Source organism: Crocodylus porosus, unplaced genomic scaffold, assembly GCF_001723895.1.
Source record: "Crocodylus porosus isolate Cpor-Errol unplaced genomic scaffold, CroPor_comp1, whole genome shotgun sequence".
Lineage (NCBI taxonomy): Eukaryota > Metazoa > Chordata > Crocodylia > Crocodylidae > Crocodylus > Crocodylus porosus.
In genome coordinates this window covers 59,983,086-60,009,735 of record NW_017728886.1, presented here as the reverse complement: position 1 = coordinate 60,009,735, position 26,650 = coordinate 59,983,086, and the positions used below count along the sequence as shown (strand labels likewise).

The window sequence follows — 26,650 nt, the reverse complement described above, 5'->3', positions numbered from 1 at the left end:
CTAAAGATTTAGTGGTTAGTGCTATCTTTGTTTATAAGCTCATTAGTATAAACAGGGTATTGCAGAGGAAAATGGATAGTGAAAAAGAACAGTCTGTGATTTTTAACCTGATCCCTTTAAGTAATATTTGTATGATGCTCAGCTGATATCAACTAAACCTATTGGAAACCTCTAGTGTAGTGTTCAGAGAATTCAAATGCAGTCCCTGTTAACAGTGACAGGAGTATGCATGCAATTCACCACTCATTATGCTGCACACTTACCCCTTGGTGTTTGATGTTTTGTACATCAATAAATATACTGTAATTGAAGAGATGGTGTTTAATAAGGAAAGGTTCAGTACACTTTATTGTGGGCTACTTAAAATATTGAATCTGCTGTCGAACCTTAGTGGTTAGTTAAACTGCAGAAACCAAAGAACATCATCTACCTTTTGGAACTTAACTGTGTATCATTAATTAAACCTTTTTTTTAAGTTCTGGGATAAATCAAATGCTGTTCTGGGGAAACAAGAAACCGTATTAATGAGCATCAACTCCTTAATTATCCTCATGACTACATAACAGGGACACATTCATGTCATTTCTTTGTGCAATAACTTTTACAAAGAAGTATTTTTAAACTGATCATTAATTTTATGACCACAGAAATGAGATGCAAAATTTATGCTGTTGTCATTGGCACAGGTTCAAGACACTACTGACATTATGCGTGATTGTAATGGAATGGCTGCCAACTAATGAGTCTACAGACATTTTGTTCGAGCATGCTTTGCTTTTAGATGTCTGATTAGGCTGTAATGCTTTCAATTATGCCTGCAAATTGTATTGGATACATTTACCTGATGCCCATTGTTGCTTTGTACTTCAGTTTTCTATTACATAAATGCATGTTGAATGCTTTCTTTTTAATTTATTGATGTTTTTCAGGTATATTTGTAGGCACTTGGCACCTGCAAAAGGGAGAAAATTATTTGTATTGCTCAATACTGACTCCTCTGACTGGTTAAGGGGTAACACTGACAGTTCTGAGTGAAGTCCTTTCCAGTTATCCTCAGTAGAATATATGCTGCAATGCAGTACCTCAACAGGGAAAGTGGGGAAAAGGCGGGGATTATTTTTTGACCAATGATATAGAAATCCTGTCCCCTGCTGCCCTCCTCCCCACCCCGTGCCCTCAATGTATGCACATCAACAGGAAGGAACAATAGGCCCCCAGAATTAACCAGAAGTTAATTGAATGTGAATTGTAGAATATTTGATGTGTAAAACTTCAGGAAACAACATTTCCTTTTCATATAGGCCAAAAACAGACAACCAGTTTAATGTGGCCCTGATATGACTTGCATCAATACAGGCATTGGACAGCTAAGCTTAAATGGCAAGTCAAATTATCCACCGCTGTTCCTGAGGCACATTTTTAATTTGAGTAATTCACAGGTACTTAATGTGGGACATTTGAGACTGGCTGTCTGTAAGCTCTGGGTTTAGTGTGGCCCAAAATGCTCTGATGTGAATTAAACTGGCTATCAGTTTTAGCTATGTAGAGAATAGCTTTATAAATGCCTCAAACATCAGAAAACTAGGAAACTGAGAGTTAAAGCTGACATTGTTCTTATTGTTATCATGTGTAAATTTAAGAATCATGGAAATCTTTTCTATGTAAGCACTAGAATACTCTTTGAGCTTTGTACCAAAATGGTTAGGTAAACCTGTGCAAGTTATGCATTTACACCTGTAGTATAAACTTAAACATATTTTTATTTTAAATGCAAAAAGCAAAAATTTAAACAAAAGATCTTGGCTTAATCGCTCCTCTATTTTAGTGTCCATAAGATACTTAGTGTTATATATTTATTAAAAATACTGTTTTTTTAAAGCCTAGATATAAAACATATGCAAGACAGGGCTGCAAGATTTCATTGTGAGTTCAGATTTTTTCCCCTGTGAATAAAGTGTGTGGATATTTTCAGTTTTTGGAGAGACATTTTTTATTTTGAAATCATCTAGCAATTCACTTTGACAAAGAAACTTTTAAGGGGTGCCCATTTCTTTTGAACTGGGATTTTCTAGGTTTAAAACAGACAGATACTATATAGAGATAGAGAGATGTATATATTTACATACCCACAAATTTGGTAGTTGTTTCAGCTATAGAAAATCTAGAGAATGTACAGAAATGTTTGATTTTTAAGGATTTTTGTTGGGATGCTTTGAGAATATTTAGTAGGTTCTAAGCTAAAACAGGGCCTGTCCAAATTTGAGCTGTCGATCTATCCAGAAAGCACTAAAATGATGTAAAAGTGCAACAGTATCGCTCATTACCTGCCATTTTAAATAACTCATGCAGCTGAAAAGTATTGCCTATGAGCTGAGAGAGGTAGAGTTCTAGTGAAACAAACCCTTCCCCATGTAAGTTTGTTTATTTTATCTTATACTGTGTGTATGTATTTTTTTTTCCCAAACACAAATTCATACTTCCTTCTTTTTATTTATTTATTTTAATACCCTGAAACACTTGTTTGTAGATGAACATGCTCTCTATACATTGTTTCTTTTCTATGAAAATCTAAAGTCTTGGATTATATGCACATGTATACTGGCATCTTAATGAATGATGGTGTATTTGAGCAGGCCTGTCTGCTACTAGCTTGGATATTTCCTGTTAGCTGGCGTCCCAAGGACTGGTACATATGGGTGTTCTTTTACTATATTGTTACTTAGTAGAAGGCTGTTAACGTGGGGAGAGTGAAAGGTAGAATTTTTTGCTACATGATATGCTTCCGTGTCTGGTCCCATCCTTGCATACTTCAAAGTTGTGAAACCGAGAAGACATTTTAAGATGGGAGGGAGTTAGTTTAATCTATATATGCATATGTGTGAAAAGGTGTTGCCATGTTAGGCACAGGTGTTTTACATTGCTCTGTTTACCTATGCTGCTTAAGGTCATACTCCGCAGCTTTTCTGTGTGTGGGACAATTGAGGATTCAGCAGCTGACAGAAAAGTTTGCTTGGGATCAGTTTGGGCAAGATTAAATTGAAATATTTTGGTTAGATTAACACCACTCACTATAACAATCTTTGTGAGAACTGTGTTAAAAATGCAAACTGGATCTGAACACAGATGCTAATCAGTGCCTTTATGACATGGGGGTTTGAAAGAGAACTTATCAAAAAATACTATTGTAATATCCTGCAACATAAGGAAACAAAAGTAGAAATTCAGCTTTATCACTGAAGCTGCAAAGAAAATGTTACCATATGCTAAAAATCATGGGGTTTTCATTACACATGGCTTCCATTTTCTATTATTAAATAGGTAAGAAAGTATCAAAGCACCCATCCATGGTCAGATTATTGTTCTGATACTTTGGTTTTGCAGAGTCAATATCTTAGCTGTCCATTTGGCATGATTTAGTTTTTAAGGGATTCATTATCCATGACCTATCTTTCAATATAGTTTCTGAAAAGCAAAAAATACGAAAAGAGAACCTGGTATGTCAGGTGTCGTTTAATGCGTTCAGTAGGAAACATTTAAGAGTAGTCCAACAGTATAAAAACATGTTCTCCAGAAGGAGACTAGGATAAATTGTACCTATCCAGTTGTGAGTTCAATAGCTTCAGCTTTCAAGAAAACTTTGTATTTTTTTCAGGATTTAGTTTCTGAAAGGAGAGCAGTACTTTGAGTTCTCCTTTTTGTGTGTTAATCCCCTCTTTTGACGCGTGTCAGAAAATATGCTGTACAAATTTGGGGAGAAGCGTCAGTTTTTTGTATAATAAAACAAAGGTTTACATCACCACTGAGTGTGTTGTGAGAGATTTTGGAGCCCTTGGCTGCTTCAGCGCTGCACCAGTAAACTATGGTACTCTGCACATACTTTAGTATCATAGTGTGCCACTCCAGTTTTTAACTTCATGAAAAAGAAAAACAATACTTCTTCGGATCAAGAAATGTATCTTTTCTATCAGGATCTACTTTTCAAAGTATAAGGAGGAAACAAGTGAAAGTGTTCACAGGTCCAAACATTGCTGCTGAAAACTCTCTCTCTCTCTCCCCCTCGCCCTTTCTCTTTTTCTGTCAGTCTCTCTCTCTTGCCCCCCTCCTCCCCCCATGCGCAACTGTCTGCTCTTGATATCTACCTTTTCTTCCTATGCACAGTTTGGGGCTGGTGTTACCCTCTATCCCATTCCCGTAATGATGAGACGTCAGTTGTGCATCAGTGGGTTTATTAATGTGACATTATTAGGTTCACTTGTCCAATTAGACTGGAGCTTTGGAATATCGGCATATACAGCTTATATTTTAATACTCTGAAATCCATCAAGTCAAAGAAAGTGCAGTAGAACCCTGAATTTGTTTAAAATATAGCTAGAAATCATTCTTTCATACTGATGAAAATGCCTTTTGATGCTGAAGAAACTGTTTTTAAACTCCTGGTATCTTTGACTCTTGTAGGAGATCTGGAAGACGAGGACGATTCTGAAGGCCTTTTATCTTCACCTCCTGATAGTGTCTCACTAGCATCTGACCGATATGATAAAGAAGATGAAGCACCCTCTGATGGTATGTGACACTGTTTATCTTAGAATGCACTAGATTCACCAGTTTGCTAAAAACCCATGTAATCTGATCCTCTTGATTAGTGTGCCATTGTTGGAAATCAGATAAACAGATAAGTATTAGCAGACATCTGGACGTTTTTCTTACCTTTCCAAGAACCTTTAAGGAACTGAAGAGCTCTCTCTAGTGGTACTAAAAGCATAGTGAACCTGTCATAAGTGCACACTGTTTGTTTGCACTCATATTTTTTATAGGATAATCTAGTCTGTTGGTTATACATTTTAAAGATAGATCAGTGACTAAACAATGTGAATATTTGTAGCAACAAATTGTTTGTTAATTCAGCATGATCAGATTCTTGCTTAATTTTATTGTGCTCCTTAATGGTTTGCTGTATTATTTATCTTATAAATAATGAAACAGTTTAGTTGATTGATATTTTCCTCCAAACTCCATTCAGAATGGGTTCATAAAATATTAAATTAATTATTCCTACATTGCTTTCTCACATTAAAATAGTCTAATGCAGAACACTTTCTTTATATAAATTATAACTTTATTGACTTTCCATTTTAAAAAAAGCCCCTCTTCTCTGTATGGCTGTTTTGTTCTACATCCATAAAAATTCAATAATAATTTTTATTGTGTTGAAGATATGGATAGTTGCATATTGCAGCTGTTAGCAAGCTTGCTTTTATTACAGTGTCCATATTTTTAGGCCCAGTTATAGTATACATAATATATTAAAACTTTCTATGGGTAATATACGATTATAAATTAAGTGTGTGTAGAAATAAATTAACCATGTATATTAATTTGTGGCGCACAAAGTTAGACTTAGAAGTGAGTGATGTTTTCTGCCATGATATGATGATCAAACTGTGGAGCTTTGTCTCAAAATACAGTTCCTGAATGAAAATATGCTTCCTGCAACATAGCACTCCATGTTTTATGTTATCCAGATTATTCCCTTTGGAAACATAAATTGCTTTTATGAGGTATAAAATTATGTCTATTGCAGAACAGGGATAAGTCAAGTACATGCATAAGTGATAAACCTTCTAACCACTGATTCAAAATAACAATTTTTTATATATATTCAGAATTCTCTGAAATGCGCAGCAGTAATAATCACATACTTTCTATTGGGCTTGTTCTGCCTTTTGGCAAATGTCAGATTAAAAAAAAAAGCACAACTCAACTCCTTTTTGTTTTCAGTTTGTAATATAATTACTAGCTGAACGGGGCATTGCGGTTTTTAAAACCTATAGTTTGTCAAAGTACAAACATATTAAACTTATCATTTTTATATTTATTTATAATTGTTATTATAAAAACACAAAAAGATATTTTCTTAACAGTATGTTCAGCTGAAAGTGACTACGGAAAGATATGTCAAAACTGTATGGGTATTTAGAAGAAATATTGTTTCATTTTCTGTCAAAGATGTACAGTATTAAGAATAAAACTGTTTTGTTGTTAAGACTGAATAATGAATTGCTGTGCAATGCTAATGCCTAAATATATCAAGTAACATATCAATTTGCACATACAAAACAGACTAAGTTAATTATTTGTATGTTGTAATTACTGGATTGGGTGTTTATAGATGCCTTACAGCATTGCTGGGTGATAAGATGCAATGCAGACTAAAAATACTACTTGTATAATAGATGGTGAACCTTCATATTGTGGTTCCTACCTATTTTGACCAAATAGTGAAGTTTTAATTATCCCTGGGTGTGTCTACATGAGACACTGTCACTGTAGCGATGAGCTACGAACAGTGATGCCGCTGCTACTGCGCCATAGGGTTGGAAATGACCCATGTGGCACTGGTACTGAGCAGTACCAGTGGTTACTGTGCACTTATTTAGTATTAGCTAACTTTTGATTTTTGTCCAAGGAAGAAAGCAAGCAGAGGTGCATTTGGATAGACAAATGTCAATATGTATCCCTGGTGTAATTTTTATTTTAATCTTTGAACCCAGGTATAGGCTCCTAAGTTTTATGTTTACACACCTAATAGATGCTCTGGTGTTCAGAGGCACTGAGTACCTGCTTTTTTCATTGACATATATGGATGCTCAATAATTTAAAAAAAAAAAAAAAAGATCAGTCTGCTTATACTTCTGTGCCTAAGTCATGCTCCTAAAACTTGATCCACATTGATAGATTTTGATTCTGTGCTGCTACCGTTTTACTTCATTTGGTGGTCTGTGCAGGTGCAATATCCATTTTCAAAGTCAAGCCTGAAATATGCATTTAGGCTCTTTAACTATGGATGTCTGAATTTAGAAGTCTTCTTTACTTTAAGGGCATTCATTCATTTGCTGTGCTTAAATGATTATGTAATACATAATAGTTTATATGATTAAGTGGTACAAAAGAAGGTGTAGGCTTTGTATGAGTTCCAGAAATATCAGTGCCTGGCTTCTCACTTTTCCTGTGAAACTACAGTATGGAAGGTAAAGGATTACTGTATCTGTATGGTGGAGATGAAATCATATGTGCATTGCAATCATTGTAAAATCCTGTTTTTATGTGACCTTTGTCTAATGGTGTATTAATTACAAGAAAGATAATCCATTTAACAGTAAGTATGATATAACTAAATTAGGACAGGTCACCAAAAGGCCTTTTGTCAAATCTGATTGTTATTTTGTCCTTTTGACTTTTACCTTATGGTGGGCACTAACAAAGTATCTAAACTTTGATGGATTATAAACTCTAAACATGATATGTATTTTTCATAATGCTAATGTAATTTTCTAGGTACTGAAAAGGTCAAATCCCCACGTCTCTGTGTGCATTCTAAGTCTGTCTTTCCTTTTAATATTTCTTTTTCTTTGTTCCTCTGGTTCAAAAGTTCATTCAGTTCCCAAATGGCCACCTAATTTTCCAGTTATTCCCTCAAGCCATATGTGTTTTGGTTTCTTTATGGTTTATTAGGTACTGTAGGAAAGTAGCATAAGTTATATCTTTTAATGAAATTCAAGCACACTTCAGTGATGCTTTGACTTGATTGCTAGCAGCAATTAAATCACAAGGAAGGAGAATAATACATAGACTTACAAGATCCAGACACTATAGAAACTGAAAAGGATTTAAAAAAAAATCAGGTTAAAAAAAATAGAAGAGAAGAATCCTCCAAACCAAAACAAACGAAACAACACAGCCCTGCCAGGCAGTGTTCCTAACTTGATTTTTTTTATTGGCTAATGGCCTGATTGATAGCAAAATCATAACTTGCTGTATGCTAACAGGCAGAGTTCACTTGTAGGTTATTGTGAGCTGATAAAAGGTTAGATGGAGTTTTGATTTTCGCATTGGACCTTCGTGCGCCAGATTAATGGAATTTCAATGAGAGACTGGAGGAGTAGTCACAGCTTTGTCAGAAAAACAGATGGAGATTCTATAGTCATGTCTGCTCATTAATACCAGTTGCCTGAAAGGTGTACCACTTCTCTATACAAAAGACTCAAGATAATTGATTTTTGAGAGGGGTATTTTTTCACTTATTGATGACTAGGTTTCTTGTAACTTTAAGTGACAGGTTTTCTCCCAGTATGTTGTCTAAAAAAGTTGCATCTTATAATTTTTTTCACTCCCTGGCCAGCTGTATTTTGAAAACTGTAAATGGTGGGAAAATACCTCTAATTTGGTCATACTGGAAAAACAAAACATGTTAAACTACTTCAAGTGCAGCGTACTATGCTTCTAAGTTGTTATCATCTTTAGAATGTAATGTTTTAAAGGGAGGGAGAAAAACAAGTGCATTCATTTACAGAAAATACTTTTTCCATAGACTGGGATACTAAAAAGAACATTCAATTTTATATTACCTTCTTTAAAAGGAAAGGAAGGAAGGAAGACATCAGGAGGATAGTTCTTTTGAAAAAGTATAAAACAATGAAACATGAAATAAATAGAAGTCCGTACAAAAATTATAGAAGATTAAGTTATAAACTTAGTTTAAGAGCCTTCAGTGCCCTTGTGGAATTCTTAATTTCAGTACATGATAACCTGCTTGCAAAATTCACGAGAACTGAATATTCTTCTACGACATTTAATTTATTTGTACCTGAAAGAGGGCTATAATGCTTGGCCTACCTGATATTACTGCCAAGGGAGCACAAAAATGATTGATATATTTTCAAACCTGGAAGCAGACAAATCTACATTTGGCTTCATAGCACTAAGAAGTGTGAATCTGATCTCAATAAATATTTAGTCTGAAATACTAGCTTTAAAAAGAGATCTAAAGAGTTCTCCTTTAAATGTTGTTTTAAGTACACGAGATTCACAAAATAAAGAAAATATGTCTTGGTGTTTATATGCTCCTCACAGTCATAGTATTTGAATGTAAACATGAATAAAATATAACATTTTAATTGACGAGTCTTTTAAATAGTGGAGTAGTCCTGTCTTAGAAAAAGGCAATTTGAGGTGGGGGGGGGAAGGAGGGGAGGTTCAGAATAAGAAATGTCATTGCTGATGGTTTGTGAAGGCTTAGCTTTAGAATAAACTAGCTTCTAACAGTCTTAGAAATGGGTACAGTTGACTACTCTATACTGTTTGCTTTTATATTTTTGTGGGAAAAACCAGTGTTCTCTTCCCTCCACTATATACTAAGCATAAAAATTATAAAGCTTGCACTTTAAAAGTCTACCCTACTTATTTCCCTCCTTTCCTTCTCCTGATTTGGGAGATTTTCTTTGGGTTATAATTTTTCTTTACTTAATCGCACTGTATTTTTTGTGAAAATAATAATGAAAAATGATGCACTTGGATTTTTTTATACTTTCATTTTGAAAGGTGGGGTCTGATCTAAAAGCTAACAGTTTCACTTTTTCCTATAGTGTAGCTGATGTGACTTTTTTTTGGATCAAGAAAATTTGAGTACCATCACAGTGGAAGATGGAATTCAAATCCATACAAGATCTTTTTCTTTGCTTTGCAGTGTACTTTAAGTATTTTCCTTTTCTTTCAATAATATCCCCTATTAGATGGGATGCTGCTCTAGATCACACAGTTATAATTAAATAAAACTAATAATTTGTTTAACAGGGCTGAAGAAGGAAAAATAACTTCATGGGGTTTGTTTCTTTCTTCCGTCCCTCCCCAAAGAGAAAAAATTTTTTGACCACTGTTTTGATCACTGGTGTTGAGGTGATGACCTGTTTTCCTGGAGAGGGGAAGAATTGGGAGTTTACAAAGTTGTTCTAATTGACTGGGTTTGCCGTAGTGGAGGCAGAATGACTGTCTGGAGCTAAGGAGCGTGGAACTTTCATTCTCAGATTAATGCATCTACCAAGAAAACAAATTAAAATATTTTCTTATCCTCTATTCCTATTTAAATGTTCAGGCTGATTGGGCTCAATTCAAAAGGATCACAGTTCATTAAGGCAAAGGCAGACGAGCTGGGCTTGTTAGGCTTACTTTCCTTAAGTGAGAGGAGGGTGTTTTTATGTATGTGCAAGTGCCTCCTCTTTACTTCCTGCTTCAGTTGCAGGGGAATCTGCTGTGGACAACCTACCCCTTGCTTATTTTCTCCAGGAGAGGTTTTCCTCCAAGGGGTATGTATAAACTGGGTTGGGAAAAGGTGCCCTAATGTTTTGTGTGCAGAATAAGAGGGAATGACCACAACACCATTTCTGTAGTTTTGTCAGATGGGAAAAATACATTTAAAGAAGTTTCCTTCTCTTCTCCTCTTAGTTGTGGGAAGGGACATCTCTTTATCTTCACTTTTAGTTTGAGAGATGATGGCCACTATTAGAATTCTGGCTAAAACATAATACAGTTCTTTAGAGTTCCTTGCCTATGATGTGTATGAGTGATATTACTAAACCATGGCATTTATATGCTTGCATTTTTTATTAGACAGTTTTGCAATGTGTGCAATTGCTGCTGTACTTGGAGAAAAGATTATACTCTTGCTATATATAATGCCATGCTGATTTTTTTTTTTTTCTTTCACAACTCCTCAGATGTAAAGACTTGCAAAACCATCAGAGAGATTAGTTTCAGCACCCTATGATTCTAAAAATCATTTGAGAGCAATACACTAATTAAATAGAAGAACGTTAATTCAAGGCTTCCATTGACTTAAATAACAGTTGAGTTGGATGCATCCTGCTGTGCAATGTTGAGGGCCTTGGAGATCTGTATCACTAAGGAATTAGTTAAGCTGATACATTTACAGACAGTAACAAAGGTCCTAGAATTTTTCCTAGAAAGGACTGTTTAAGACATGTGAAAATAATCCTTTCATAAACTGGTAAAATGGAATGGAAAGCACACAAGGTAAAGAGGTGCAAAGTGTTTAAAAGAAATTTAGAAATGTGAATTCCAACTAAAAACAACATCCTCTTGGAAAGATATGTTAAAGAAATGATAGATTCGAAGGACCAGAAGGGACCTATAAGATCATCAAGTCTGGTATCCTGACATAGGCAGGAAGTTATTGTAAATATATCCTGTCGTGACTTGTGTGGCGGCATGTTTCCTACTTACATGAGGAAAATTCTGGCTAAACTAATACAATCAAACCTTAAGATGACATCCTACTTTTTTAAATGCTGTAGAATTTCTAGTTAGAACGACCGTGTAAGAACCACTTCTACATTATTGGTAACAGTGAATGTATTGGATCAAAGTACCAGGAGAACCATTGGAGAAGGAAAAAATTAAATCAGAGTTAATAAAATGTTTTTTAAAATCTATTTTACGTTTTTTTTAAATCTATTTTATTTGTATTTTTTTTTCTTTTAAGCACAGCTACTTCAAGCAGAAGGAACATATTTCTAACTATGAAACAAGAAAAGAGGTGAAATCTTGGTCTCAGTCAAATCTTTGGGACAATTCCTTTGGCTTCAATAGAGTCAGGACATTGATTCTTAAGGAACATTTACTGCACCTTACTAAACTTATGAATAGGTTAAAGATTTTTCATTTTGATGTTAAATAATGGAAACATTTGAATAAAGACTGAGAGGGAGATTTCAAGTTTAAGTAAATGATCCAATTTAAAACTCCAAAGCTGTGTTATATAAATTGTTTCCTTTTTGAGTAGTGATTCTCAACCAAGGTGCCATGAGATCCTTTTAAAGGTGCAACAAGGTGCCAAATGAGTTTTGACACTGTCAGGTGTGCAAACACCGACACAATTCCCAAGATGCATCCAGAGATTTCAAATTGGTGCATCCATGGTGTCAAGAATGTCTTTGAACAGAAGAATTACTCTTACTTGTCCATAGTCATACAATCTATGAAACCTAAAAACTGGCATTTTTCCAAGGGATGCCATGAGTCTACTGAGGGGAGTGTGCCTTGTGTAAAAACGTTAGGAACCACTATCTTAGACTGTCATTTTCATGGATACATGTGTTTTATTAAGCCAACTAGTAAAAAGTCATCGCACATTACTTTGACTTTTTTGGGGCAGACTCACTTATAAAATGGTAATGGCTCAGGGTCCTAATACTAAGTATTTGGCATATATAGTCTCCACCATGAGGACCGTACAATCTAATTAAGAATATACAGCAAAGGAGTCTTACTTCCTTGTTGTAGCTTTTGTCCCTCCTTCATGCTACAGAAGTGATACAGTATGGTTATTTAGGCTAACAGTATTACAACTTGATGGTTTTGACATTTAAACCTGTAATTATCACTTTTTAAAAATCATCAATTTTAATCTCCCATGTGTTTTCAGCATTTGCTCCCCCATCACCTTCCATGGGAAAAGTAATGCTGGGATTTTTGCTGATTATTTCACTTGATCAGTCACCCAGATTCCCTCAGCATCTCCATCCATTATCCATATTTTTCCAATTTGTTTGGCCCTTTTTCATTTTATAATAGCTTCTTGACAATAGGGGCGTGGGAGGGCATGTGTGTCTCCTGGATCTGTGTGGAGTGGGCTGCAGCTGCGGGCTAGGGCCAGGGCTGGGACAGGCATGGGACAGAGCCACGGCTTGTCTGGGGAGGGGGTGTGGGAAAGGAGGGGGGAGTGGCTCCTGCTGCTGCGCATGGCTTGTCCAATGCTTGTCTGGCTGCTCCCACCTCTAGTCTGGGAGGACATGGGGAGCAGAGTGGGGGGTGCCCTCAGATCTGTGCAGGGCAGGCCGGGGTGGGCTGGGCTGTGGCTGTGCTAACCTCTTCCCGGCAGGGTGGGGCTGGCGGTGGTGGCACTGGGAGAGGGCTACGGGGTGGGGGGCCTGCAGCCACCCCAAAACTTGCCATAGCTCCTTCCTCCCCCCCTCCCAGCACAGCCTTGCCCCACTGGGAAGAGCTTGGCAGGAGCCACCAAATGAGCACCAGACAAGCCATGTGCAGCAGAAAGACCGGCCCCCCTTCCCTCACTACACTCTCCAGCTTAGCTGTTGCTCTGTGCCACACCTGCCCCACCCCAGCTGTGCAGCCCCAGCCCCAACCATAATCCCACCCCTCCCTCATCTCAGGGTCCTTGGTCTGCTCCCCCATTCCCCTTCCCTCCCACATCCCCTCCCACCACACCAGACTTGGCAGTTGCTGGCAGCTCTCCAAGCTGCTGGCTCTGCTCCTCACTGCCTACATGTTGTGCTGTGACTGCGTGCACACATGGGTATTTACCAGACAAATTATTGGGCACATTGAACCAATTTCTGGTACAGAAAATTTTCTTTATATTGGTGCCAGTCCGATATAGGACTGATGTACTGGTGCACCTCTAGCATTGTACTACTGTTTAACATCCTATTATCATGTTTTCCCCGTTCAGTTTTTATTTGGATAATAAATTAAATAAAAAGAACTAGACAAGTCTTTTTTTCACTTAATTAATATTAAGTTTTTTAGTGGTTTATGAAAGCTATACTAGTTATGAGTTTAGGATCTTATTAAGGCTCTCTGTAATGGAATTAATTTTTATACTTTGATTTCTTTATTACTTCCCTTCCCCCCTGCACCTCCCCCGAAGCAGTTATGGCATGTCAGTTTGCACTTTGCTCTGAACTGCTTTCATCCTGGAATCAAGTGGAGATCATATTAGTTCTGTTCAGTGACACAGCACTGCTACGATCTCCCCTGTCACCCTGGGTTTGAGTATAATCTAATACCTTTCCTTTTTATGAACTGGTTCAATGTCTTTCTGCTCTTCTGGATGTTTTGGGGTCGTGGAGAAGCAAAATTTGCCGTTTCTTGATGTCTGCTGAATCAATAATTAACTTTATTTAGGTACAAAATCAGTTCTGTCCTCTAAATATTTTCATGATAGATGTTTTAAATTTTGTCTAAGAAAAGATGCGAGAACAAGGTCCCCTGAAGATTCCAGGACTTGCTTATGCTTAGATGAGAAATATGTTAAAACAGCTTTCCTTATGATATTTTTGTTTCTTCAAGTCAGCAATATATTTGGTGTTAAGTGAAGGACAGCACGGGCCTTTTTATTGGATTTGGACACAAAGATCTGATTTGAGGATGTTAATGTATTTCTTTTTTAATAATGAGCTGGTGATAGCATTTACATTCTGAGTTTTGGGGCAGAATTTGAATGGAAGAATACTGATACAAGGGGGTTTATTAAAGGAAAGTGAAATGAACTTCTGCCCCTCCCTGTCCATCCCCCCCCCATCCTGTACCACCCTCCCTTTGTATAGGTAACCAGTTTGGATGCCCGTAGGTAAGGGACAGAAAGTATACAGAAACCGGTATAAGTGGTCAGAAACCAGTTCAAATCTGTAAAACAACAGAAGTTCAATGCATATTAAACTGCTTTCATAATGGCTGAAACTAGTTTAAGATAATCCTAGATAGATGTTGTATCAGACTTAACTGATTTAGGTTATTTGATTTATTGAACTTCTGTCCCAGTTTCCCTCCAGATTCAAGTTAACTGTGTCCCCCTCCCAGGGTGGGGGTGGGTAGCTTTGGCTTGAAGCTGTCTGCTCCGGCTGAGCAGGGAGGCATGCTGTAGCATCCTCTGGCTTCTGGTCTGAGCCACTGCAGGCATGTGGCTGCATTTCCAGAATCATAAGTGAATGTCTGTTCCCTTGATTATTAGTTTAATCAGAACACCTTAGACCAGGGCTTGCAAGACCCGGGGGGGTACATGCGGGCAGGTGAGAGCAGAGCACCGTTACCCACCACCCTGCATTGCTGCCTCCCAGGAGCAGGGCTGGGTGGGAGGGCAGCAGCACCCCTCTGGCCAGCCACACGTGAGGGGGAAGCTCTCATGTGGTTGCTGCTGCCACCCACTACTCTGTGCCACTGCTGTTCCTCATTTGGCTGCCAGGGATACACTTAGTAAAAATGGTTGAAAACCCCTGGCTTAGAGTAACTTGTAAAGATTGAATCGGTTCAGCCTTGGGCTTTTGGACTTAGGCTTTTTATTTATTTATTTTTTTTGTAACATTTTGTTAGAAAACAGGCAATATCAAACAGATTTAAAAAGGACCCCATCTGAGGTCTCACAAAGGGAGTACAAATAGAATTTCAAGAAATTACATAATACTCACATGATAAACAACGTAATTAGCCATAAGGGAGGGAAGAAGAGATCTAAAACAATTCACCAGGGCACCTCTTGGGGTAACAAGGAACAGTGGTCACAAACTGACAGAGAGCAGATTCAGGCTAGACATCAGGAAAAACTTCATGGTAAAAGTGGCCAAAACTTGGCATGGGCTTCCACGGGAGGTGGTGCTCTCTCCTACCTTGGGAGTCTTTAAGAGAAGGCTGGATAGGCATCTGGCTGGGGTCATTTGACCCCAGCACTTCCCTGCCCAGGCAGGGCATCGGACTCTATCTGTTGAGGTCCCTTCCGATCCTAGCATCTATGATTCTATAATTCATAATTTTTCAGCAAAAGTTTTATTGTCAAAAAAATGCTACAGGGCTCTGAGCTAGTCTGTGCATGTGTGCGTGCAGTGCATACTAATTGGATCCTGATGCAGAACAGGAAATTTCTGAGCTCTTGAATATTTTCACTGAATGGAAAAGAAAAGTCTTTTTCATCTCTACTTGTATAAGATATAACATTTTATGTTTATAAATGTGTATCAGAATGCCCAGTTTCCTTAGGAGTTTGTCACTGGGCATTACTTGCTTACTGACTTCCTATTGAATGGTATTCCCTGTAGATGTCCGTCAACTGACTTACAGCTGGAAGAGTCATCCAGGTACTGAATGGCTTGTGAAACCACTTTTTCCCAAGTTTTAAAATCATGTAATAAACATTAAGTAAGCTAATCCTATTTATTTATTTTGTCATTTTGGTCAGGTTCAGTTCTCCATTATCACAATAGCTTGCTATAATACCACATTGAGGACTTTAATCTACCTTCCTGAAATGACATCATTTGGAAACGCTAGGGTTTTACATCGACATTGGCAGGAGGAAGTGCCTTGGGTTTTTGAACAACCAGGTACCATGGCAAAGAAGGGAGTATCTTCTAACCTTACCCATCCTTCTGTTTGAAATATTTTTTATGTACAGCCTTTTTCAGGGAGAAGTTTAAACATGGAAAAATGGCGAAATTAAAGAACTCGCCTACTGTTTTCTACCTGATGCCTGCAGCCTAGTATTTCTAGATGATGTAATTGTAATAGGAAATGTTGTTTACCTGAGAATAAAAGTTTTGAACTTCCATGTGTGTGCATGCAATTACAAAGTCAATGTTTAGAACATTTATGATATTATATGGTTATGAACCATGATTAATTTTATTCTGTTGTGCTATAATTTCTGTATACCTTTTGAATGTCATCTTGCTGATCTACTCCTCCATCTAAAAAGCAAGATGGGGTATTTGTGTAAGTGAGAGAGGCAAGATAGGAAGGGGAAGCAAGATGCGGAATAAGAGCATTGGGGCAGAATATAGCATAGCCAGGTGTATAATAGCGGAAGAAGATGTACATTGGGTGGGGGGGGGGAGGAAAGGGACCAAATACATGAAGAAAACAAAGGAGAAAGTATGATGGAGATATCCGTGAAATGGGTAGATCATTATCTTGCCCAAAACAGCACCTTTTTCTTGTGCATCATAAATAAGTTTCTCTGTCTTTTTAAGCACAAGTCAAGGAAATTAATATCTATTACAATGAAATGGGAAAGGAGTCAGTGGAACTGCTGCTGTTAACTTCAGTTAAGCAAAATATTGCCCCTGCAAATGTTTAAAAATAAAATCTAGTGAAACTTGTGACATCACTTTTTATTCACTGATCAGTGGGTTAGGAATTCCTACTTGAATTTTTGTGCTCATTGGAGGAAAAATAGCTAAATTGTTAGGGTTTGCATAGAAGCTTGCCTTTTTACAGATCAGAAATAGAAAGACTTTTCCAGTTGTTTTAATGGACTGTATTGTCCATTAATTCTAAAACTAAATTTTAGAGAACATTAATGTTTGGCATAATAGGCTTAAAGAAATAAAAGTATTCTAAAAATTTATTAACCTCTGTTTTAGCTCAGTGCTGTTTGCAATGTTTTGAAAATATAGTAAGTGTTCTATAGTTATTGTGTTGTATACTTCCATTTAGTATAACCCTTCTGTATAACCTTATAGAAAAAAGAACTTTATAAAATTTGTGCGCATGCATGCATGCGTGCACATGCATAAAATATGCAGTTTAAATGTGCATGTAAGTATATCACTTGCTATAACTTGTGTACATGTATTCATAGAATCTAGAATTTATAAATACTAGTTTCTTATGGTACTGTTAGAACTAGATATTTGCATAATATGACGCAGAGCTTTAAAATCCAATGTTTATTTCGTATATTTCCATCTACCTGTTTTTTTTGGATTTTAAGTCTAAGTAAAGGAATTTAGCTTTCTGTAAATAAATGTTAACAGCCATATCATTACAGTTTTTCATATGGAGATATCTACTACGTTCTGCATCATGTAGATGGGGAGGAGAATGGTCATTACTTTTCCATAAGGAGTATTATTTTATTTCTCCAAAATGGTTTGAATCTTCCAGTGTTTTCCTTGACTTCCTTCACATTTTAAAGCGTGTTACTAAAATGTTATGAAAATACTGTAGTAAGCTGGTGATAATTGATTTATTTAATCTCACTGAACTATCCCTTATTTTTTCTCTTCCTCTTCCCTTGGGCAGTAATCACAGGATCAAGCTGCCAATCTGTAGCTTTAATTTTTCCAGCAGTGCCATCTGGCTCCTTGGCATTAGATGTTGTATTGGCTTCTTTGCTGTTGCCACTGATCTTGTTAAATGCTAGACAGTTGATGAGATGTATTCTGCTACCAGATACTAATTTTCTCTTAACCGAGTATTGGTTTTTATTGGTAATTTTATGTACCTTTTTATGCTCTTTTTTACACATAGGATTTAATGCAGAGCTTGTTTGAGATAAAAATACTGTTCATTTGTGCATTTCCTTTTCTGCAGCCTGTAAAATTACCTTTATGTAGCCTGCTCACTCATCCTCTCAGAAATCTTTATAAATCTTCAGTTAAATGTGTTGTCTGGCTTTTGATGGTGGTTTGAGTTATTTAATAGTTCCATGTTTTTCAGAAATTCTTCCATAATCTTTAAGATGTCTAAAACAGGTGTAACAGGCTTCTGTAATTTTGAGGGGATAACCAGGCAATAATAATACCTTGTTATCAAAAGACAGCAGTTTTACTAGCTTTTCTTCTTTTTAGGAGAAGAGGTTTCTGTAAATAGGCACCTTAACTGAACATACACATCTTAGTTACTTATTACTTGGTTACTTATACTACTGAGTACATTCTACAGTCATACAAATTTATAGATAGCATTAAACAGTTAGGAAGATAATGTTAGGGAAATTATATTTTAACAGGGAAAATTACTAAGAAGAAACATTTGTTGTGCCTTCTGTTTTTATTGTTGAACTTTTTTTACTATGTTTCAGAAAGTTTCATGAAAATTCTTTGACTTCAAATGTAGTATTATATTTGACTAGCAGACGCACAGTTTAACTCTTATAGTTTTATGGTACTGAAAAATGATTCAAAGCTTTATTCCTAGCAGAGTAAAAATTAACCTCATAGGAAATGTGTTTATGAAAGTGAAATGTCTAGTTTATCATGTTAGTCTTTGTATGGCAAGTAAACTCCTTTTTGGAGAAAAGAGTAGCGTAAACTTATACAGAACTCAGATTGTTCCTTTAGATACAAAGCACTTCAATGAAATGCTATTTCAGAGAAATGAGTTATTCTCCTCTCTAGTGGAAGCCTAAATTATTTATTTTGGTGCCCTGTTTTGTGTGCTTTTTTAGAATCAGCCTGCTAGCACTGCTAGTAACTTTCAGAATAAGAATGACCGTCTTTAATGCACTCTCTTTTTATTTCTTCAGTTGCTTCTTAAATTGTTTGTGCAAGTGTACATTATTTAATATTATACCTGAAATAATAATTCTCTCTACCAGAGCAGACATCTTGCATTGGGCTAAAGGAAGGAATATACCATGTTTCTGTTGCCATTTCCTCAGGTTAAACCAGAAGTCTTTTTTGAGTCTTTTGGAGAAGAGCAGTTACAGCATATTTATGAATCGAAATCATGTTCATGAAAATTATTACAGATGAAGACCGTAAGAATTAACACACTTTATGCTGGAAGAAAAATATTTACAGAACTGTTTACAATAGGAATAAATATTAAAATTTTATAAAAAGGCTTATGTTGTTATTTATGGTTTTTAAACTAAAGCCATAAATTCTTAGGCTGTTTTTCTTTAAAAAAAAAAAAAAAAAAAAAAAAAACTCCCATGAAAGATTTTAAATGACTAAATCTAGTATTATATCTGATCTACTTTTCCACTGTAACTAAACCTGTAGATAAAATGTTGGCGCTAATCAGTTGTCTAGGATGCCACCTCATTAAGATTTACACTACATCAAAAATGCCCAGAATTGTTTGTTGCCTGTATCCTATACTCAGATATATAAAAGGGATACTACAACATTTTTCTTTAGAATCACAGGGAGTTCAGTGACCCTTTCTGGCAAATTATGTAGAAAGAAAATATTTATATTCATTTAAAATAACCTCCATGAAGAAATAGTCTCATTACCCTGTTTGATCAATTTCTTGTAGCCTGAGCTGTAGCATGCTGCTATTGCCATTGGTTGATGGAATACACTGAGAAGTGGCTAATGGTGATGGTGCTCATCAGGACAGGGTTCAGCCAGCGGTCAGCAACAAATAATTCAAGACTGTTTCTAAGTTTGTGGCTGGTGGAATTTGCTTCTTGCCCCAAGCCAGCAGCATTGCTGAGCTGGGCTATTTGATTAGAAGAGAGGCATATTTGCTTCTTAGCAACTGCACATTTGCACAACACACAGAACTATACTGCCTCCAAAGGTTTGCCTTTTGTGATGGTAGAATAATACTTTATTGTTGATTGACAGACAAAAGAGATCTTTGCTATGCAGAAGAAGCTACAACCAATTTTATGTCTGTCTTTTGTAAACTTATAGTAGGTACTTTTTAATAGTGCGTGATGCATATCCTCAGCTATCCAGTTAATGTATTGACAAATACACGTGCTTATGGGACAAATACACTATAGTTGCTTGATCATTAGTGTGTATTGGCTTCTTTTTTAAGTCCACTTAGTGGAAATGATCTTTTTCTACTGTAATATGAAATGGACAGTCTGATATGTATATTACCATTTTCTAATTAAGAGCGTTATCACAATAGTTCAGTTTATCTAAAGGATGATGAGTACCAGCATTTTTCATTTGAGCCTTTTTATCAATAATAGAGGAGCATCAGTATTTGGGATCCTAATAAAATGTGTGTGTAGAATTTTCAACATATGAATTCCTACAGGAAGTGATTCTATAGAAATAATGTGTCTGGTCAGTGGAAGACAAAGGTATTTATAACCTCATTAGTTAAGTACAAAAAAGGAAAAAAGACAATTTGGGAAGAAGATCGTCTAAGTTTTATGGTCTTGGTGGCCTGGACAAGAAAAAGCAAACTTTTTTTTTTTAAATGACTTTATGGCTTTTCTCACTTCACCACCACCAAAACATCATTCTTCTATGTCATGTCGGAAACATTCCTGATTTGGCTGCTGCAATGTTGTACTTAGTATTGTAATACAGTAACTTAAATGTTATGCTAAAATGTGAACAATCAATATAAAAAGCACTTATGCGTCCTTTAAATCATATTTAAAAGTAATTTATCTGGGATATTTTTGTCATTCAAGATTAACTGCTGAAAGTATTCACAGGAACAATAGAAATCTAAATTAATCAATTACAGTGCTATTATTTGTGCAAAACTGAAGTAGTTGTCTATTTTCACATGTGTCTAAATGAAAGCAGGCTATTACCTTGTTATAACTAAAGATAATAGAGGATATATTGACATGGATTTTACAAATTTTTAAAATCGCACATTTTGGGACTTAGGGAGAATTTAAGCAAGTATGTGCATTAACAGATATAGAATGGGCACAATCATATTATCATTTTACAGTGAAAGGACCATGGGGTATATTAACCTGGCTAATATAAACATCCTTGTATTAACTTACTAATAGCCACTTCAGTGGCAACCCAGAGCCAAAAGAGGAAGGGGGAAGAGCTTGAGTGATGATATATGGTGAGGCAATAATACATCCCAGATATCCCCCTGAAATCAATATTAAACCCACCAAAACAATTTTTTCCCATTTTTAATTTAGGATTTTTAACCAATCTCAAAAAATGTTGATTCTAAACTTTTATATTTTTAAAAACATCTTTGGTGTGAAAGGAAAATGATTAGTGTACTAGAAGAATATACACGTCATATGATGCTCTTGAATAAAGAAGTTTAGAGGCAAGAAATTGAAAGTAGAAAGGGTCACTTCTTGCTTATCGGGACGATGTGGGGATTGACAGGGAAAATGGAGTGAGTTTGCCTTCATTTTGCTAAATGGTACAATAGTTTGCTATATTGTTGCTGTGTGCTAAGTGCTTTGTAAGTAGTTTGCTAGTATGGACACACTCAGAAAGGTGCTTGCTTTAGCATAATTTCAAGAAGGTTCTGTGTTGTGGTAAAGTGCTTACTCATTATACTGCTGAATCACAAAGAACTGTTTACACTTAGATGGCTAACGTATGTACATACACCTAGGTATCAGTTAGGATGCACTTATGTGGAATACACTGCTGTATATTTTCAGCTCTATATGCAGGGTGAATTACTTTCTTGATCTTTTTTTTCCCCACACAATTTTGCAAGCACTGAAGTGCTTTTACAGATAAATTGAAATATAAAGAGATCATTATATTATGTATATCATGAAAATGCAGCCATGTCTGGGGTGGAATATAATAGCATTTACAGTGTATTGTAAACAGTATAGAGTGGTTTGAGAACAAGATATAAAGACTATCTAATCTAATTGCATAGATGGATGCAATTATCCAAATTGGAGAAAGGCCAGGATACTAGGGTTAATCCCCTGATCTTGTTAATTAGGCTTTCAGTTTCATTAACAACCATTGGGAGATTAGGTAACAATTTGTTCTGTGTATTGCCTTACAAACCTATGCATTTTGAAGGTTTTTTATTTATATTATTTAATGTTTATGGTAGAAGGACCTCTTGCATCATGTCTATGGAGTCTGTGCACAAAATGTGCATAATTTTTTTTCCAAGAAACTGTTATGACTCAAGATATACAAAAACGGGTGTGTATTTGTGTATGGAGAATTCAATACAACTGTCACGCTAACACTACTAATGTGGTAACGTGCTAATTAATAGGCACATGCTGTACTTGTAATTAGCTCATTGCCATATTATATCATCTGCTTTTTATTTTGTTCTTTCTATAGTATAGAATCTGCAGGAATTTTTTATTCATTTTAGGTAAATAGTTACTCATACCTTAAGGAGGAGAAATTGATGCACCTTATCTGTGTTCCCAGGGCATGTTCAAGCAGATCACTCTGATCCAAAGAGTTACCAAGAACCCACAGCTCTCTGTCTTTAAGCCCTAATTTAGCAAATGCAACTTTCACAGTAAAGAATGAGTAGAGCTGCTTTGAATTCCCTTGTCATGTTCGTACACTAAGATTAGCTTCCCCCCATTAATTGCTTTTGTTCTTTGAAAATAGCAGTGTCTTTTCAAGAAATAATCTCTTTTAATGGTAGGTGCAGTGAATCATACTATATTATGACAGTACTAAGTAGCTCTTTGCATACAACATTTTGGAAAAGGCCCTGGACTAGTTAAGTCTGAAGTTCTAGATTGGTTCTTCTTTTCTTCCTTGGCCTGCCTTAAGTTTTGCATTCAATTTTTTAAAGAAAGTCAGGCAGTTCCAATTAAGGTTGTCCAGAATAAAAAATTTAAAAAAGCAGACAATTGGAAAGAAGAACTCGAGCAAAATGAATACATGAATAGATAAAATACTGTACAAAGGCATACCTAGTGAGGCAGATTACTTTTAAATAAATGTAAAATTATTCAATTTCAATACTTGGTTAAAAAAAAAAAGTCTTTGAAACTGAAGTTGTGGACAAACAAAACAGTTACAGTAGGGTAAAAAAAGTTGTGGACAGATGACACAAACACCTGAACAATAGTAACTATGAACAATTTAGTGGAGAAATACCTCTGAAGAAGTTAGGCTAAAACTACTAGTATAAGTTACACGAGTTTAGGTTTTGCTTGTTCTTGTCCCTTCCAAGGTGCCACTTAGTGGCAAGGACAGTAACAGTTGTCTTCTCTGAGCTGTCCAAAGATACTTGTACATCTGTTTCCGATGCCATTGTTGTTTCCACTAATATGTTAAAACCAATGTACGCTAAGGCAAACTGATGCTTTAGTTTTTGTACTCTTATTTACGAGCTAAAATTAAATCCATACAAGGCATTCTTATTTCAAAATAAATGTCTTCATGTACACCACCACTAATAATGATGATGTTATAACTAATATGATTATTTTTGTTTTGTCATGTAGACAAGTACATAGGTTGTTTGCTTTTGGCTAAGCATTCAAGGTGATAGTCCTTTTACAATTTTTCATCCATTCCGAAGTTGTTGCCTTTCTTTTGTCACTTTTATTTTTAAATAGTTCTAAGGCTGTTTAAAAGGCTGATTCTGACTATGGTTAACACCTTTGTAACTTTTTCAGATGGCACCACCATTTTTCCTATTGTCAGAACAAGCATTTTTCCTTGGAAATTCATTAGGATGTTAGACTTTTGTCTTAACATTTTGTTTGGTTCTGTTCTGTTCTGTGTGTGTGTGTGTGTGTGTGTAAAAAATGCTCAATTTCATGTGATCTCATGTTTCACAAGTCCAAGTTAAATATAGCTTTCCTGTTGTTACTGTTCATCTCATAAACATAGCATGACCACAGTCACCCCCCCCAAGTTATCTTTTAATAATATATTTTCCTGACTTGCATGGGAAATACCTTAAATATGGTTTATTTGCTGATTAACCACCTTATTAAATGCTGTTAATTAAGTAAGATTGAGTTGAGCAGTGATGTATGTAATTTTTGTATCCCGCAATATATTTCTAATGTGAAAAGCAAGCTTCCAGTCTTCTTTTTACAGTAATTCTTGTATGTGTGTATATATATGTATTTACCATACTTATTTTAGATGAAAAATATAATATATTTAATGCAAGTTTTAGCAGGCTTAGAGATTCTGAGCCACTCCTAACAACTATCTCTTCTTATTGCTATGAAAATTGCTGTTGGAGAGCTGCAAATGAGTATTAAATATCTTTTTAATAAAACTGCTTGCTTTATCTTTGTATATGTATTAAGTTACATATGCAAAGTAAGAGATGTTCCTTCTCTAAATAGTTTCGTCCAAATAAACGCATAGAAAGGAAGAACTATTTTCATTTCATAGATAGGTAAGAAGTTGAGTGACTTGCCTAAGAAAAATAAAATGGTCAGCCCTTAGGGTGAGACTAATAGGCAAAAGACGCTGAACTTTTCCAGCAGTTGGTCTGTCATGGCAGCATCTTTCTTCAGATTAGAATAACCAGAAGAGTTGGATTTCAGGAAAAAATGCAGGAGAAAAATCTAATTTGAATTAGACTTGCCATTATTTCCCCCTTACTTTCTAATTAGCTGGGAAAGGAATGGAGCAAGGGTAATACAAAATACTCTAAACTATGTAATCTTTTAAGGTATATGGACTGTGATATAAATTCCTATATAGAAAGTTTGATATACCTTTTCTGAGTTTTAAAAAAAAAAAAGTTCCTTCACAGTAATATTTCTAAAGTTGCTAGTATTTCCCATTTCACGTCCTGAAGTGCTAAAGCTGAAATAACCAATAGGTAATATTTAACTTCTGGAGCTAAAAATGTCTGTCTTCTCTATTTGATGAAAAGAGAAGATGAGGCTGTAATTTGTTTAAAGCTGCAAAAGGGGACTGCGTAAAAACAATGATTAGAACTATTTCTGAGCTCTCCCTTGTGTTCAGAGCACCATGCTACATCCTACCCTTTCTAATACTTAAATCTTTTTCACTATTTTAAATGAATGGTAAAACTACATATTTTATTTTAAAAGGATATGGACAGGCATTAATTTCTAGCTGTGGAAATTTCTGAGAATTTTTTTCCCCCTCGGGGAGAGATCAGTACAAGTTGCAGACCCTCTCTCCCCTGCTTCTCATGCCTTCCCCAGGCCAGAGTGATTCCAGTTGAGGGAAGTGCAGGAATATTGCCCCACTGCTCCCTCCCCTTTTGAACCTGAAGGAGGGAAGGGTGCAGCAAGGAAATGCCTCCCATGCCTTCTCCAGATCAGGGTGTCCCTGGTCTCTGGAAAGCTGGGGGGAAGGGGAGGGCAGTGGCAGCTCAAGTTGAGGAAAATGCTTCCCCTACCTTTCTCAGACTGGAGTCCCTTAGGGAAGCTGTCATTTGACTCCTAATCTCAGAGGAGTTGAGGTTGAGCAGAAGCATCCATTTTAGCAAGCAAAACTCTTGCAAGGGCGATCTTCATCTTCCCAGTAAGGGTGTTTTTCCTCTGGGAGGAATTAAATTAATTATTTCATGCCCTTATCTTTTACTGGGAAAGTGGTGATTCTTCCAATAGAAATGCATATAATGTCTGTATGTGGCTAAAATGTCATCCTAATGTACGGAGAACTTTCATGGTTTTGAAATGCAATCTGAATAGGACAGAAGTTAGTTCTCTCTGTTTAAATTAGTGAAATTATCTAAAGCATTCAGTTTGTAGTTTGTGTAATAAATATTCATGTCTTGATTTGGTAAGAACATACAACTTCAAAAATATGGGCAATGAGCATGTCCCATTACCTCAGCGTTTTAAGTGCCAGATTCTGTGCCCTTGAATGTAAGGGATGCATAGTTTAGAAGACTCAAGGGATAGCCAAGCCCTAAGATATATTCTAACATGATGCTTTAGTAGTACATTACTCTGTGTAGTGGGATGCTGAAAATAAGTAAGGGTAGAACCAAATTCTTCTTAGTTCACATTATATGGGTTTTTTGTGTTTTTAAAGGTGGCAGGTGCTGTTTGAACCCAGCTATTAGATCCTAAGAGCAGTAATAATAATGACCATGGAGTTAGCACTAAACATGCTTACCATACAGATATTCATGGCTAATTTACATAAAGTGGTAGGGGAGGCGCACGAGAGTTGCTCTTGAAGTTGTAGGTAATAGAAGTGATTTGGCTTAACTTCAGAGACAGCAGCCTAAAACCAAGCCAACTCAGTTACCCTCATTACTTCAAATCAGCCTAATTACCATTAGGAAGGAATTGGTTCCTTTTAAGAAAAAATAATGGAGAGAGAACTTCTTAAAATGAGTTTTATTACATTTTTCTTATAAAATTACTCTTTCATTTTGTTGATTAATGTTTGAATTTAAGATTTTGATGTAGGCATTTCACCATTATAATTCTGAAATATGGGAAGTCCTTGCAAACATTCCCGGATTGCCTTCTGTCTGTCTGCCTTGTAAAAGATCCTTTCAGTTAAATGGACCATCCTCCTTAAATGATGTCATTAGCTGAGATTGAAAAGACATTGCCTGCAGGGAAATCATTTAATTGTCTTAAAGTGCTCTTCTTCTGTGGATCTTGAAGCAGCACCCTGACTTCCAT

The 26,650-nt window shown here is 36.1% G+C and overlaps 1 protein-coding gene across 1 annotated transcript in view; it reads left to right on the top strand.

Annotated features, from left to right (window-relative positions):
• SKAP2 (src kinase associated phosphoprotein 2) overlaps positions 1-26,650 on the top strand; it is a 164,789-nt gene that overhangs the window by 36,844 nt on the left and 101,295 nt on the right. The window contains exon 4 of the mRNA XM_019535020.1: positions 4,456-4,563. Within this exon, the coding sequence (XP_019390565.1) occupies positions 4,456-4,563 (108 nt within the window). The remainder of the gene's footprint in view (positions 1-4,455; positions 4,564-26,650) is intronic.